We start from the raw sequence: 15,697 nt of genomic DNA on the forward strand, positions 1-15,697 counted from the left end.
TCTGAATTGACAAGTCTCACTTTCTATATGGCACGAATTAATGTGTTATTTTATCAAGTGGCAATATGTCCTAGTGCAGTCAGAGGGGAAGAGCCAGGGCCAAAGGTGAGGCACATCAAGCACATAATAATAATTTTGTGGTCATCTTAGATGAGTAGTTTTATGGGCAAAAACCACCAGGTCATTCAGTGTTCCCTTAGTGCCAATGTATAAGAGATGTTGGTGTACTATAACTGAAGTAATGTTCTTAAGTCCTTAAAGTCATATTCTTTTATTGTCATGACTGTATTTGAAGCTATTTTTATTTTTGTATGATACCTGATTTATATGGAATATGGCTGAAGTAAACTAAGTCTAAAATACTTAGTCAGTCATTTATTTAATAGTAATTTAACATTATATAATTCACATATAAAACTATGAACTGTAATGTTAAATGGTTTAAAAGAATAGCATATGTAGACAAGTATATTTCTCCTTCTTTTTATCAAGAAGCAAGAAGCAATGACAAAAAGGAAAAAAAAGAAAAGGAACAGGGTAGGGTTCGGTGGTTGAATCATCCGTCCCCACCAATGCCAAAACCAAATCTACGCCCTTGGCGCAACAGTTGTCTGGGGTTGATCTGCTGCCTCAGGACTCTGAAGACTTGCTGTGGCAAATGGAAGCAGGAATTCTGGCTGTCTACCAAAACATCCAGAAGGAAAATGTCAGACCATCTCTCGTAATCTCAAACTGAAGCGCACTTGTGCAGCAGGACAATGATCCCAAACACACCAGCAAGTCCATCTCTGAATTTCTTAGGAAAAACAAAATAAAGACTTTGGAGTGGCCTAGTCAAATCGCCTTTTGTGTTTACTTGTGTTATCTTTGTCTAATATTTAAATCTGTTTGATGATCTGAAACATTTAAGTGTGACAAACATACAAAAACAGGAAATCAGGAAGGGGGCGATCAATTTTTCACACCACTGTACATAACCTGGTAATTTTTGTTTAGGTGACCATCACACAATAAGCTGAGGTTTGGTTGTTTATTCACATTCATGTCCTCAGATCATGAACTGTGTACCAGACAGGTAATGAGAGTCTTTCCAGATGTTGGTCTCTCCATAGTTGGTGGTCCTCCTCTTACACTGGCTACAACGCCTGTACTCTCCAAGCTTATCAACCAGGAGGTGACCAGCAGACCTAACCACAGGAAGACAGAATTATTATGAGTTGTATTTTGAATGGTGGACATGTTCAAGTTGAGACTGTGAGGACAAAAAAAATCAGAGAAACTAGTGCATGTGTCCATTCGCTACCATTTTCCAGAATTTATTTTCCAGTCTGGGTGCGACATAATTAAAGGAGAAACAGTTAAACCTCAAAGAGTGAAAAGAAATGTAAAGCATGAGAATATGTGACATCTATTTTTTTCTATTGTAGAGGTGATATATGTGCAATGATTATTTGATTTAGAGATCTTTCAAAACTGATGTGAAAGTTTGTGCTTGTAGTAAATAACAGAGGAGTAGCACCCAACTCCGCAGTTTCCCCTCAATACAGTCATGTGAAAAATAAAGTACGCGCTTTCACTTCCTAGGTTTTACACATGAAGGTGATGTGATGTAGTTATATTGTTTTCATTTTTGTGTGGATTTCTGGTAAAACATCATTTGAGCAAATAATTTCTCATAGTCCAGCTCATCATATCATCTACACAGGACTGCCTCATCTTTAAGAATCTGTCTTGACTTATTAAACTGGCTGTAGCCAGGATCCAGTTTACCCAGATCCAAGTCATATGATAGATGCGAACATGAGCATCGACACGTTGAGGAATGTTTTATTTCTCCCGGATATTTGGACTGCCTTCACTGATGAGCACCTTCTTGTGGTTCGTGCACGCTGATGATTACAAAAACGTGGTTGCCTAATTACTGTTTGAATATAATTACCAGTCTTAGTGATTGTTGCCAAACGTCCTCTTTTTATGTTTCGTTTTGAAAATATCTTTCATTTTCAATTAGGATGAAATTGAATTAATAAAGAACGGAAGTAGTGATACAGTTTAATGCACTTTTAGCAAATATTATATAAATCTAAATAAATAGTTTGAAAAATCTAACTTTTACTCGATTCGTGCTATAATGTCTGACTCCACTTCACAAATTCTGAAGATTCACAAAGTGATTAATATTTTCCATCATTTGTTACTTTGACGGATTGCCTAATCTTGAAGAAGCTTAATTTATTGAACTTGCTATGACAATGACCCAGCATGTCTGGATACTAGGGTATCTTAGTCATGCCATGTATACAGATACACTGAGGAATGCTTTCAGATTTTAACCATCCTTCAGATACGAACACCTTCCTGCAGTTTTTGAGCTCTAACATTTCCAAAAACCTGATTGCCTAATAACTGTTTTATGTAATAATTTAGCCACCAGCATAAATATTATTTATTTAAATCAATGGCAGGGGAGCAGGGAGCCACAATCGACTGCCATCACTTATAGAGGTCTCAGGCTTCTGTCCCCCGAGAATGAATTTCTTGGTTTTAGGAGGATATGTGCTGTTCATCTGAATATACTGAAATAATTTCATAACCTGCAGGACCAAATGTATTATGTGCTGATACATAAAACCTTAGAATTGAAAGAAGGTGCACTTTCTTTCTCATATGTATATCATGCATCAGACATCAACTTTAATATATTTGTGTATTTAGTGAAAATGATATAAAAGACTGGATAGAACAGACATAGATTTAGTGACTATCTGTCGAACAAAGAGGAGCATCAAGCAGCTAAAGAGGTAAATATGTCCCCCAGGAGGCAGTAAGACTCAAAAATAGGGCTAAAAGAGAGTAAATATTGGACTTGGATTCATTAGAGGTCCAGAGACTCTTAGAAGATCAGTGCCAGTAATCACATCAATGTTCAAACAAGTGCTGTATTTTCTGTGCAGATGGTCCAAAATTTTGACTAACTATAAAAGTTAGAGTGATCCTGCACCCGCACACCTCCGAAAGTGCCTCTCGTCTTCCTCTTGCTGGTATTTGTGCTTCACACTGCGACTCCAGTCTTCCTCTAGCGACTTGCTGATGACCTGCATCTTCTCAAAGCGTTTGATACGATCGTGCATTAGCCTGGACAGAAACGAAACCACGAGAAGAAGAAAGTACGTTCCATAGCTATTCTGGCATCTTTTTCCTTGCATGTTCTTTTTGGCCCATTTCTTTTATTTGCCTTTACTTACTCCATTTTATTGCGTCTCAGCATCTCCTTTTCCTTCTCCAGCTGTGCCTGATGGTTGTGCAGTTCTTTCGTTCTCTCGGTGGCAGCACTAAAATTTACCTGGAAGATCTGTCAGTGTGAAACACATCACACTTGGTAGTTTTAATATAACAATGTGGACTGAATATGCACAGAGCATGTATGACTAACGTTGTTGTTGCAGTATGATGAGGCTAACAGTGAAATGTTAAACTGTTATGGAGGGATGGTGACCTTCTGTGCCCTTTCGCGGCTTTCTGCTTTGCACGCTGCTTTCTCGCAGCGGCTGAACGTGGAGCTGTCAGGGTGGCAATCTGGAGGTTCTGTGCACTTCTTTTCAGACATCTAAGGGCAAATTAAACAGTCTGATTTTAGATTTTAGACTGAATGCAGATGGTCACATGACAAAAACATTTGAAAACTACTTTTCTGGACAGTTTCCCTACATTCTAGCTATAATTTTTGCGTGCTGTGTTTAGAGGTCCAAAGCCTCACCCATGAGGTTTTGTAACCTTTTTTGTAACCGTTTATGGACTTTTAAAAGAAGAGGGCATGCTGCACAGTGGGAAGCATAAGGTGTGCTGCTATCATTAAATTCATAACATTTTTTTTAATATGGTACATTAGTTTTATACCGATAATTGCTTGCGCTGAATTCATTCCATATTCGCTACCAAGACCATGCGACTTAACACAATTCTTTGCAAGAATTTGTGCCTTTGTGTCAAGTTTGAAAGTAACTTTGACTTGCCTGGGTGTCCAGAGCTCTCTTGTATTGCTCAGCCTTTTCCCGTTTACGTTGGAGTTGTTGAGCTTGCTGCAAAGCTACCCTGAACCACACAGGTAAACATTACATGATATATTTGTGATCACAACATATGATTATTTGAAACATCTGGCTTGTGGCACCTTTACACACCCCTTAGTCAGATGTATCTGGTCTAAACACTCCATGAAACGACGTTCCTGTTCGCCTTGAGCCTTGAATTTCTGTCGTCTGTCTATTTGAATCTGAAGCTCGTTCATGTAACGATGCTGCTGGATACTCCTGGGAGGCGTGAGTGGCCGAGCCGGGAAGATGAACGAATTCTACAGAAAACCCAGAGTATGTTCTAAATCTTAATACCGTGCTTTGCTAAATGTACCTGTATATTGCTTACATGATCGAAATAAATTAACAAACAAACTGTTTCTCAAAAGAGGGAGAGAGTTACAGTGTGTCTATAATTCACTGTTCCCCGAGTCATTTCACATGAAACTTGAACAGTAACTGCAAATGACCAAAACTGTGATGTAAATGGTTGTAAGTGGGAATAATCAGTTTTTGTTTCTCTTCCAGAACTGACATGAAGCGGAGCCAGCTCCTTCTCTGACATTTGCAGGTTGAATGCAGCCACCTGCTTCGCTCTTTCACGCCGTTCTTTCAGTTTCACCTACCAGAAAAAGCAAAACAAAAAAGCCTTATCAGAAAGTCCATAATGAGAAGAAAAACAAACAATAAATAATAAAAACATTATAAGCAAAATATATCAAACTCACCAAATTAACTTTAGACAACTTTTTGGATTCCTAAACATATCGTTAACAACACTGTGATATGTTGTTGTGGGTGATTTGTTAAAGCGAGACCCCCATTTATATTTCCACAGCTGCTATGAAGAAGTGATGTGTGTGTGCGGTGTGTTTGGGGGTTTTTTGTGATTCTTCTTATTTTTTAAAGAGTTTTTGAACAACAGTTCTCCATTATTTCTGAGTATGTCATTGTCTGCTTTTTCACTCATTTTTAGTCCAGCCCTTGTGTCTAACCATTATCAGAGGAATGTTTTGTCATTTGCTGACTCCCTTATCACCGACCTTTGAATCATTCAAGCATTAATCTATGAAAATACCAAAGATAACAGGTATGAAATAGTGTTTGGGCAATAAAAAGGCTGGTTATAAGCTAACATTATACCAGCTACACAGCTGGCCAGTCCTCCATGGGGATCACACCAACACACATAGAGACGAGCTATCACAGTATGCGGCAGCAGAATTTGAGGAATTTGAAAAGAGGACCCAAAATGCAGACACAAAATTAACGAGGAACCAAAACTTGGGTATCAACAAAAAGCAATCAATCAATCAATCAATCAAAGCTTTATTCGTCACATGCAGGTTGCCCTGCAGTGAAATGGGACCCCCCCCCCGACCTTACACATACAACACAGACATTACATGGGGATACCGGTCGGAGATTGGTAGCATTAGAGAAAAACATTGAAATGTACATTACAATGGGAAAGTACAAGAGGAAAAAAAGAGACCCCTACTCATGCTGTGCTTCCATGGTAGGACAGCATGAGAACAGGAAACAAAAACTCCTCTGCACAAAAAAGCACATGAATGTCCACAGCACAACATTATGAAGGACATGACAAGCCACGGGGATGGGTGGGGGGTGAGGAGTTATCCGAAGCGAACACAGCAGCCGCCCTGCACAGCGCTATCATTCCAGCGCGGCACATAGACCTGCCGTGTTCCCCCGCAGGAAACAAGCATCGAAGGCGTTTGGAAAGGGAGGGGGATCAGTGTTTGCTTATCAGTGTAAGTGTATGTGTATGCGTGTCCATAGTTCAGCGGAGACAGTGTCCTTCGCCCTGCCAGGCTAAGTAAACAGTCTACCAGCCAACCCAGGTGGCCTTGCATGGGATGGGAAGGAACAGTCTCAACATAGTCGTTATCAGGGATTGTTTTGATCGGCTCCAGCCTTGAGCCCGCAGCTGGCGCCGGAAGGGTAGTCATATTATGATTGCGATTGTCTTCCAACAACTCATGAGAATTTTGAGCTGTTTCTTTTAGCACTCCGACACTGGTCCCTCCATCACCCGTTGGATAGTTGCGAGTTTTTCCATGATGTTATTTACCTTCAATTCCGTGATCTTGTCATTCTTTTGCTCACAGATCAGATTCTGAGACCTCGCGACCGCAGCCAACTGATCCGTGATGTATTCCAACTTCCGCCCATAGTTGTTGATTTGAGCGGATTCTTCCCTGATGTGTCCCAATATCCGCTCAGAGATGTTATTCTGAGTATTCACTGCAGCCGCAATTGCCTCCAAGCTCTTGACCACGTCCCCGTCTGTGAGCCTTTTCTGAAAACCCGCACCTCGTCCCGTCAATTCAATCTCAGCGGGCAGCTTTGTGGCGGTTTGGACAGCCGGTTCCGCTTTCTTAATTCTCTGATAAGCCAGGGCCAAGCCAGCTTATCAGAGAATTAAGAAAGCGAAACAAAAATCACACATTATGCCAACTTGCGAGCCGTTTAATGAGGCTGGTAAAAAAGGTACAAACAAAGGGCAAGAGAAACTGAAGCAAAACTAACATTAACCTAAACTGGGCGAACTGAACAAACAACAACCTTAGAAACATGGCGCGGAGAACATGACATGAAACAACAGACGACCTGACAAAGAATGAACAGAAACACACAGACTAAATACACACAAGGGTGATTAGGGGAAGTGGAAACACCTGGGGAAACAGCTGACACTAGTCTGACATAATGAGACAAAGGAAGCAAAGCTGACTACACTGACATATGACACAGACCTTCAAAATAAAACAGGAAACATGAGACGCAGACACGACAATATAAACTTGACAACATAAGACATGCAGCATGAAACACATAAAGGGAGAGGGAAACTTAAATACAAGGGTAGAAAACACAAAGGGAATTTAATAAACAAATGAACTTAGCTACCCTAAAGAACTTAAACATAACATCCAAATAAACTAAGACTCAAAACGCTGGGTCAACAGACCCAGGAACATGACACGAACAACCACTGTCAGTCATATCATATCAAGAGTTCCCTCTCATAAACAGTATAACTAAATTCTCGCATAACAGTTTACGTCATGTGTCACAGTTCAATAAAGTTACGTTCACTTCAAAGAAGGTTTCATTACCACCAGTAAGCAACAGCTAACAGCAGCAAAAACAGCTGCAGTTACTGACGGTTCAACGTGTCCTCAACATTTGATCTCAGTATGGCTGTCATTGATCAGAAGCAGTGTGGGATCATCTTGACAGAGAAGAGAACAAAAGCCAGCCAACTATTCCTGAAGACTTCTTACAGAAATGACAAGAAAGCTTGTCTAAGAGAGTTCAAGCTGTGGGGAATAGAGAATCAATGTGGTCAATTGATCAAATATTGACTTTTAAGCTTGTTAGATTTGTATAAACTCTGTTTTTGCCTTATGTACTGTATTTTCATGTTTGTTTGTGCATGTGTCAATGAATCAGGCATGCTAACAATCCATTATTTACACAGCAAACAGAACCAGAGATGCGTAGTGATAAACTGGTCCAGTGCAGCTCTCTTTTCACTCCGTTTATTCTTGGTAACTCTTGAGGGAACATCTTCTTAGAACTGATAATATCCAACTATGTGTTATTATCATTACATATTAATCGTCTCTGTCTAAACAGGTAGTATTTTTTTAAATAAAATCCACTGCCTGAAAACAATGTCATGTGAGTAGTGAAAGTGGATGAAAACAATAAGGTTACTAACGAGAAAAAACACCAAAGCAGAAGCAGTGAAGTGTATCTAGAACAGTCAAGATGAGACAGTGCTAAAGTTCATGGTTACACAAATGCAGTGTCATGTGCACATACGTTCGTAATGTAGCTATTTTCCATTTTCTATCAAAATATAAAGGAATGAGAAGTGGTTAGAGAATACTGGTCATTTTTTTTTCCAAAGGTACGACTGACGTTTTAACTTATTGTGACATGTAATAGCTGCATAACACGACAAGTTTTGGGTCTCACATCCTTTTTTTGAACGGAGACATGGTTTTGTTTTTGACCACAAACAATGGTTCCCAAGATACTCTCAAGTTAACTACAACTTAAAAAAAGTCACAACATAAAATGCAAAAATAGCATTTCTATTTCTTTAAGCATATTAAAAACTTTAAATAACCTGGGACACTCTTAAAATAAAAGACTGCACTGATCAACTCATGTATGTCTATAAGTGCTGTATTCAGTACTGGTAGTGTATTGGTTTTGCATTAGTTAGATCTCATGTGTTGTTAATTGCATGTGTAGCAGAATAAAGACAGCACTGCTGAGTCTGGTTATGTGCTCATATAATTGACAGTGTGACTGAGCTTTGTGACTTGAGACTTTGTGGCCTGACCGAACCAACGCCATGTTTTCAGTCACCGTGATGATGCTACGTCCATTATTTGGGTGACGCTTCAGTGCAGATTATATTGTCCTACTGAACCATTGCATGTGTTGCTGAGAAATTAAATGTTTCTCAGAGGATGAGCACCAGTGTCTTGGGTCAAGTTTTACTTCTGGGACAAGATCAAGGTGATGCATGTCGCTTTATGGCAGTTGAAGTGTACACGTGCTCCCACCTGTTCTTCCTCCATGTACTGCTCGTCCCTCTCTTGTTGTTTAAGCAATAGGAGTTTCTCCAGTGCTCTCTCATCTGCCTGCTGCTGTCCCCTCAGGTACACTGGTACATTTCTTTGGGTCCACTGCATACACTGGTAGCACAGCTCCTATAGTCATAAGGATACAAGCAAGTGACTGATACTGCACAGTGTACACCAAGCTTGCTAGCAAACCCTTATTTACACGTCCAGCAGAAACCAGGGATACACTGGAGCAGGGGTGCCCAATCCTAGTCCTCGAGAGCTACTGTCCTGCAGCTTTTAGATGCATCCCTACTCCAACACAGCTGAATCAAATGGTTTGATGACCTCTTCAGCATGCCATCAAGTTTGGCAAAGGCCTGATAACAAGACATTCATTTGATTCAGATGTGTTGGAACAAGGATGAATCTAAAAGCTGCAGGACGGTAGCTCTCGAGGACTAGGATTGGGCACCCCTGCACTGGAGCCTTTTTTGAAAGACTAGTCCAGGGGTAGGCAACTCCGGGCCTCGAGTGCCAGTGTCCTGCAGGTTTTAGATGTGTCCTTGATCCAACACAGCTCATTCAAATTGCTAAATTACCTATTCAACATGTCATGAAGTTCTCCAGAGGCCTGGTAAAAAACTAATCATTTGATTCAGGTGTGTTGACCCAGGCTGAGATCTAAAACCTGCAGGGCACCGGCACTCGAGGCCTGGAGTTGCCTGGACTAGTCCAATGTAACGATGTAACTCTCTTTTTACTCTATTCATTCTTCCTCCTTAAGGAATCTGTCCTTGGAGCTGCTAATACAGTTAAGCTGTCAATTATTAATTATTTTGACTTAAAGTTACTTTTATTCAACCAGCAAGTTTTTTGTTTGTTTTTTTTTTTTTTAACTGAAAATGACATAGGTGTCTCCCAAAAGATAATAAGACGATGAACAAGAGGCATTATTGCGGAGTAAAAAAAGAAATGATCAGCTTTTATTTACATTTGATCAAAAAGTATCTTGTCCATGTCATGAATTATTAATACCCTTCACAAAATGTCACAGTCTCTGAGAAACTCCAAAGTTCTATACCACAGGTGTCAAACTCCAGGCCTCGAGGGCCGGTGTCCTGCAGGTTTTAGATGTGTCCTTGATCCAAAACAGCTGATTTAAATGGCTAAATTACCTCCTCAACATGTCTTGAAGTTCTCCAGAAGCCTGGTAATGAACTAATCATTTGATTCAGGTGTGCTGACCCAGGCTGAGATCTAAAACCTGCAGGGCACCGGCACTCGAGGCCTGGAGTTCGACACCCCTGTTCTATACCATTCCAAATAGTCCAAGCTGTTCTAAAGCATCCTAATTACCCTGATTAATTGGGAACAGCTGTTTTAATCAACTCAACAGGTGAAAACCAGCAGCTGCAGTTGGTTTGTGGACAGTCATGGCTAGAAGAAAGGAGCTCAGTGATGACCTGCGGCTGTGCATTGTGGCTGTTCACAAGTCAGGAAAGACCCACCAGTTTGCCTATAAGGCCTATAAGGCAAACGGGTCCACCGAGGATGCAGTTTCCACTGCCCTCCACTCTGCATCACCTGGAGATTCCTGGGACTTCAGGAATCCCCCCACTACATGTGCATGGATCAAAAACCTTCTCACAGACCGATCACAAACAGTCAAGGTTGGCAACCAGAGATCATCCACCCTGTCACTCAGCACTGGCTCACCACAGGGATGTGTGCCGAGTCCTCTCCTATACACCATCTACACCAGTGACTGCAGTGACACATCCCTGCATGATCATCATCAAATTTGCAGATGACATCACTCTGATGGGGCTCATCACTGACAGTGATGACACCGCCTACGGAGATGAGATCCAACGTCTAACAGAATGGTGTGACTACAATAACTTAACCCTCAACACCAGGAAAACCAAGGAAGTGGTCATGGACGTCTGCAAGATAAAAACTAAGTCTAAATGGCACCATGAAATAATAGCAATACATGAAGATTGTTAACAACAAAATCAGGCAGTCTGCAAAGAAACTTGGCCTTGGGCACTAGTGGGCATTTCAGCACGACAATGACCCAAAACACACAGCAAGTGATGAAAAAATGGTAAGCAGACAAAAACATTAACGTTTTGCAGTGGCCCAGTGATTTGAATCCAATTGAGTATCTGTGGAGGGAGCCAAAGATCAGGGTGATGGCAAGAAGACCCTCCAACCTGAAAGATTTGGAGCTCATTGCTAAAGATGAATGGGCAAAAATTCCCATGGAGACATGCAAATGGCTGGTCTGCAATTATACCAAGCGTTTGTTTGCTGTAATAGCCATCAAAGGCTTTTCTTCTGAAAAGCGCTCTTCGTGCGTGCGTGCGTGCGCGTGTGCGTGTGCGCGTGCGTGCGTGTGTTTTCTGCTGGCTGAAAAAAGGATGAATAATATCCATTAGCTTACTAAGATAAGAAAAACACCTGAAGTAGAAAGATAAAAGTAGTGTTGTCAAGTTGAGACAGTGCTGAAGTGCATGTTTACATGAAAGCAGCTACACAGATTCGCCTGCCCAGAGCAGTTCACAGAGTGCTCTTCCAGTTTAGGCAGGGCTTCACGGGGTGACTTGGTGGTGGCGGACCTGAAAGTAGAACCATATACTTTACTGTATACTGCACACAGAAGACAATGAATTCTTTGTAAGTATGTGGTTTGGTCATGTGATATTAACCACCTGTGAAAAGGAAATTCTAATTAAAATAGTAAACCTTTTAAGGAAAGCTTACATCCTGGTTAATATGTTTGCAATCCACATAGCCAGATTACAGTTTTGTGTGTGGAAGGTAGCTGTGCATCATTACAGAGAGAGAGAGACAATATGTGCCAATATACAGGGAGTGCAGAATTATTAGGCAAGTTGTATTTTTGAGGAATAATTTTATTATTGAACAACAACCATGTTCTCAATGAACCCAAAAAACTCATTAATATCAAAGCCGAATGTTTTTGGAAGTAGTTTTTAGTTTGTTTTCAGTTTTAGCTATTTTAGGGGGATATCTGTGTGTGCAGGTGACTATTACTGTGCATAATTATTAGGCAACTTAACAAAAAACAAATATATACCCATTTCAATTATTTATTTTTACCAGTGAAACCAATATAACATCTCCACATTCACAAATATACATTTCTGACATTCAAAAACAAATCAGCGACCAATATAGCCACCTTTCTTTGCAAGGACACTCAAAAGCCTGCCATCCATGGATCCTGTCAGTGTTTTGATCTGTTCACCATCAACATTGCGTGCAGCAGCAACCACAGCCTCCCAGACACTGTTCAGAGAGGTGTACTGTTTTCCCTCCTTGTAAATCTCACATTTGATGATGGACCACAGGTTCTCAATGGGGTTCAGATCAGGTGAACAAGGAGGCCATGTCATTAGTTTTTCTTCTTTTATACCCTTTCTTGCCAGCCACGCTGTGGAGTACTTGGACGCGTGTGATGGAGCATTGTCCTGCATGAAAATCATGTTTTTCTTGAAGGATGCAGACTTCTTCCTGTACCACTGCTTGAAGAAGGTGTCTTCCAGAAACTGGCAGTAGGACTGGGAGTTGAGCTTGACTCCATCCTCAACCCGAAAAGGCCCCACAAGCTCATCTTTGATGATACCAGCCCAAACCAGTACTCCACCTCCACCTTGCTGGCGTCTGAGTCGGACTGGAGCTCTCTGCCCTTTACCAATCCAGCCACGGGCCCATCCATCTGGCCCATCAAGACTCACTCTCATTTCATCAGTCCATAAAACCTTAGAAAAATCAGTCTTGAGATATTTCTTGGCCCAGTCTTGACGTTTCAGCTTGTGTGTCTTGTTCAGTGGTGGTCGTCTTTCAGCCTTTCTTACCTTGGCCATGTCTCTGAGTATTGCACACCTTGTGCTTTTGGGCACTCCAGTGATGTTGCAGCTCTGAAATATGGCCAAACTGGTGGCATCAAGTGGCATCTTGGCAGCTGCACGCTTGACTTTTCTCAGTTCATGGGCAGTTATTTTGCACCTTGGTTTTTCCACACGCTTCTTGCGACCCTGTTGACTATTTTGAATGAAACGCTTGATTGTTCGATGATCACGCTTCAGAAGCTTTGCAATTTTAAGACTGCTGCATCCCTCTGCAAGATATCTCACTATTTTTGACTTTTCTGAGCCTGTCAAGTCCTTCTTTTGACCCATTTTGCCAAAGGAAAGGAAGTTGCCTAATAATTATGCACACCTGATATAGGGTGTTGATGTCATTAGACCACACCCCTTCTCATTACAGAGATGCACATCACCTAATATGCTTAATTGGTAGTAGGCTTTCGAGCCTATACAGCTTGGAGTAAGACAACATGCATGAAGAGGATGATGTGGACAAAATACTCATTTGCCTAATAATTCTGCACTCCCTGTACACCAACACTGAGTGCTCAGCTCTCATGTACTCATCAACCTGTAAACTGACACGCAGCATGAAGACAGTGTGTGTGTGTGTGTCTGGGCCTGTCTGTCTGTGTGTTTTTTGTATCACTGTGTACAGGGTACCTGTCTCTACCCTCCACAGGGGGTTTTGGATGTAGTTTCTCAGATTTCAGAATAACAGCTTTCACCTTTGCAGGATGCAATGACCGATGGGAATCAGGTTCTCTAAGCTGGGGAATTTCTGCAGAGACACACAACACGGCGAGTAGGTTCAGTGCCATGGGTTCAGTTACCCATCTATTCTTTGTTATCAAAGAGGTGTTCATTACTAAGTATACTGATACGGTACAAAAATTTTAGGTCGCTCTATATAGTGTGAGAAAAAAGCTGTGGGTGCAACCACTTTATCTTCAAGTGTAACATATACAATATGCTCATTGGCGTCCTTGAAGAAAATCAGCTGACAAAATAAATTTCACTTCAGTTCAGCTTGTTCTAAAACTGGAAAAGAAAACAAGTCAGTGTAACCACAGACTAATAGTTTTCCTGCATAATATCACCATAAAATCCCAATCCTGCAGGCGGTTTGATAGATTTAACAAACAAGACATTACATGTGGCTGCCGAGGGTATTTTTTGGACAGAACCAGATCCATCTAAAGCTAAAGCAATCATATGCATGCTCAATGCCATTTATTTTTAATCCCATTTAATCTATTTCTGCTTCTATAGTTACTGCAGCTCCAGCTCATCCTGACTGTGGAACAAGAATTTTGTTTTTTCTTGTGTTGTTAAGCCGTTTAGAACAACCTGTATTTGATTCAGTGCACTGTCAAATCCCAGCTCAGCACAGAATTGTTAGGCTTGTGCAAAAGGCTCTTTCACCTCCGTTCCTTGGATCTGGAGCTGATGACAAGCACCATCCATTTTCGTCTCTGGCTTTGTTGCCTGGCTGAAGACAGCGGACAGCTTGCAGGGTGAGAGCGTTTGCAGTCTGATGGTTTTCAAACCTGGATAGTTCACTGGGCTGTAAAGAAGCAGCACTCCCAGGTCTCTACAGGGGAAGCAACACCAGAGTACATGTGTAATGCATTCATTTTACACTGTAACACTGAAAAGCAAACATTTTAGCTTACCTTGTTAAAGGCTAAAGGCAGCATACCAGTTCCATCCATGGCATTAATAAAAGCTCTATTACATTTTATCTGGACCTTTAAATTGATGAGAAATTAGTTAATTTTCAAGGAAAAAAAGTTGTAATAATTCCACATAATAAGAAAAATACTATGAACAGACAAGCCACCAGAGCAGCAGCAGAGTCTCCCTAACACATCCCTCCACAGGGTCTCAACTGAATGGAGTCTCCTGTGATACAGCTGCACCACTGATAGATGTATTGCTCTAAGGGACACACAAGTGTCTCTGTGCATGCACAAAATGTCAAAAAAAAAAGTACAGGAAAAGTTTGACATCTTGGCAAATGTATTGACTGTCTTTAGAGGACTTAAGGAAATTAAAGCCACTCATGTCTGTCTCACATGGATCAAACAGAGGAAACATATTATATTGATCTGTTACATTAAAAGCTGCTGGATGTGTTATATAATCCTACTTTGTCTGTTTTAAATCACTGTCCTAAGCAACGCTCACTGGATGCTAATAGCTTCAAATACAAACCAAGCATACATATTTGTGAAAAAAATAAATAAATAAAAGAACACTTACAGTGTGCTGTGATAACAATGCAAGATACATGATCAACAGTATAAAAAAAGAGGTTCAAATTTGAGTTATGTAAAATATATGAATATACAGGGAGTGCAGAATTATTAGGCAAATGAGTATTTTGTCCACATCATCCTCTTCATGCATGTTGTCTTACTCCAAGCTGTATAGGCTCAAAAGCCTACTACCAATTAAGCATATTAGGTGATGTGCATCTCTGTAATGAGAAGGGGTGTGGTCTAATGACATCAACATCCTATATCAGGTGTGCATAATTATTAGGCAACTTCCTTTCCTTTGGCAAAATGGGTCAAAAGAAGGACTTGACAGGCTCAGAAAAGTCAAAAATAGTGAGATATCTTGCAGAGGGATGCAGCAGTCTTAAAATTGCAAAGCTTCTGAAGCGTGATCATCGAACAATCAAGCGTTTCATTCAAAATAGTCAACAGGGTCGCAAGAAGCGTGTGGAAAAACCAAGGCGCAAAATAACTGCCCATGAACTGAGAAAAGTCAAGCGTGCAGCTGCCAAGATGCCACTTGCCACCAGTTTGGCCATATTTCAGCGCTGCAACATCACTGGAGTGCCCAAAAGCACAAGGTGTGCAATACTCAGAGACATGGCCAAGGTAAGAAAGGCTGGAAGACGACCACCACTGAACAAGACACACAAGCTGAAACGTCAAGACTGGGCCAAGAAATATCTCAAGACTGATTTTTCTAAGGTTTTATGGACTGATGAAATGAGAGTGAGTCTTAATGGGCCAGATGGATGGGCCCGTGGCTGGATTGGTAAAGGGCAGAGAGCTCCAGTCCGACTCAGACGCCAGCAAGGTGGAGGTGGAGTACT

At 41.1% G+C, this 15,697-nt stretch overlaps 1 protein-coding gene across 1 annotated transcript; it reads right to left on the bottom strand.

Annotated features, from left to right (window-relative positions):
• Window positions 1-546: 546 nt before the first annotated feature.
• Window positions 547-14,913, bottom strand: LOC100696982 (coiled-coil domain-containing protein 81). The gene is made up of 14 exons (XM_013271699.3): window positions 14,851-14,913; window positions 14,262-14,336; window positions 14,011-14,179; window positions 13,249-13,366; window positions 11,214-11,310; window positions 8,684-8,830; window positions 4,609-4,695; window positions 4,182-4,351; window positions 4,014-4,092; window positions 3,497-3,607; window positions 3,246-3,352; window positions 3,010-3,135; window positions 979-1,187; window positions 547-681 (listed from the first exon to the last, which is right to left on the bottom strand). Exons 1-13 carry the CDS (start codon window positions 14,878-14,880, stop codon window positions 1,049-1,051), a joined length of 1,455 nt encoding a protein of 484 aa, XP_013127153.1. The 5' UTR covers window positions 14,881-14,913; the 3' UTR covers window positions 547-681; window positions 979-1,048.
• Window positions 14,914-15,697: the final 784 nt, after the last annotated feature.

Source organism: Oreochromis niloticus, linkage group LG1 (genome assembly GCF_001858045.2).
Source record: "Oreochromis niloticus isolate F11D_XX linkage group LG1, O_niloticus_UMD_NMBU, whole genome shotgun sequence".
NCBI lineage: Eukaryota > Metazoa > Chordata > Actinopteri > Cichliformes > Cichlidae > Oreochromis > Oreochromis niloticus.

What these genes read in the sequence shown, in the direction of transcription:
- LOC100696982 (XM_013271699.3), bottom strand. Translation starts at nt 14,880, where the DNA reads ATGTATCTTGCATTGTTATCACAGCACACT. An exon ending in AGTACATGGAGGAAGAACAG is followed by an intron (nt 4,696 to 8,683) that starts GTGGGAGCACGT and finishes TTTTTCTGGTAG; the next exon opens with GTGAAACTGAAAGAACGGCG. An exon ending in GCCGCGAAAGGGCACAGAAG is followed by an intron (nt 3,353 to 3,496) that starts GTCACCATCCCT and finishes TCACACTGACAG; the next exon opens with ATCTTCCAGGTAAATTTTAG.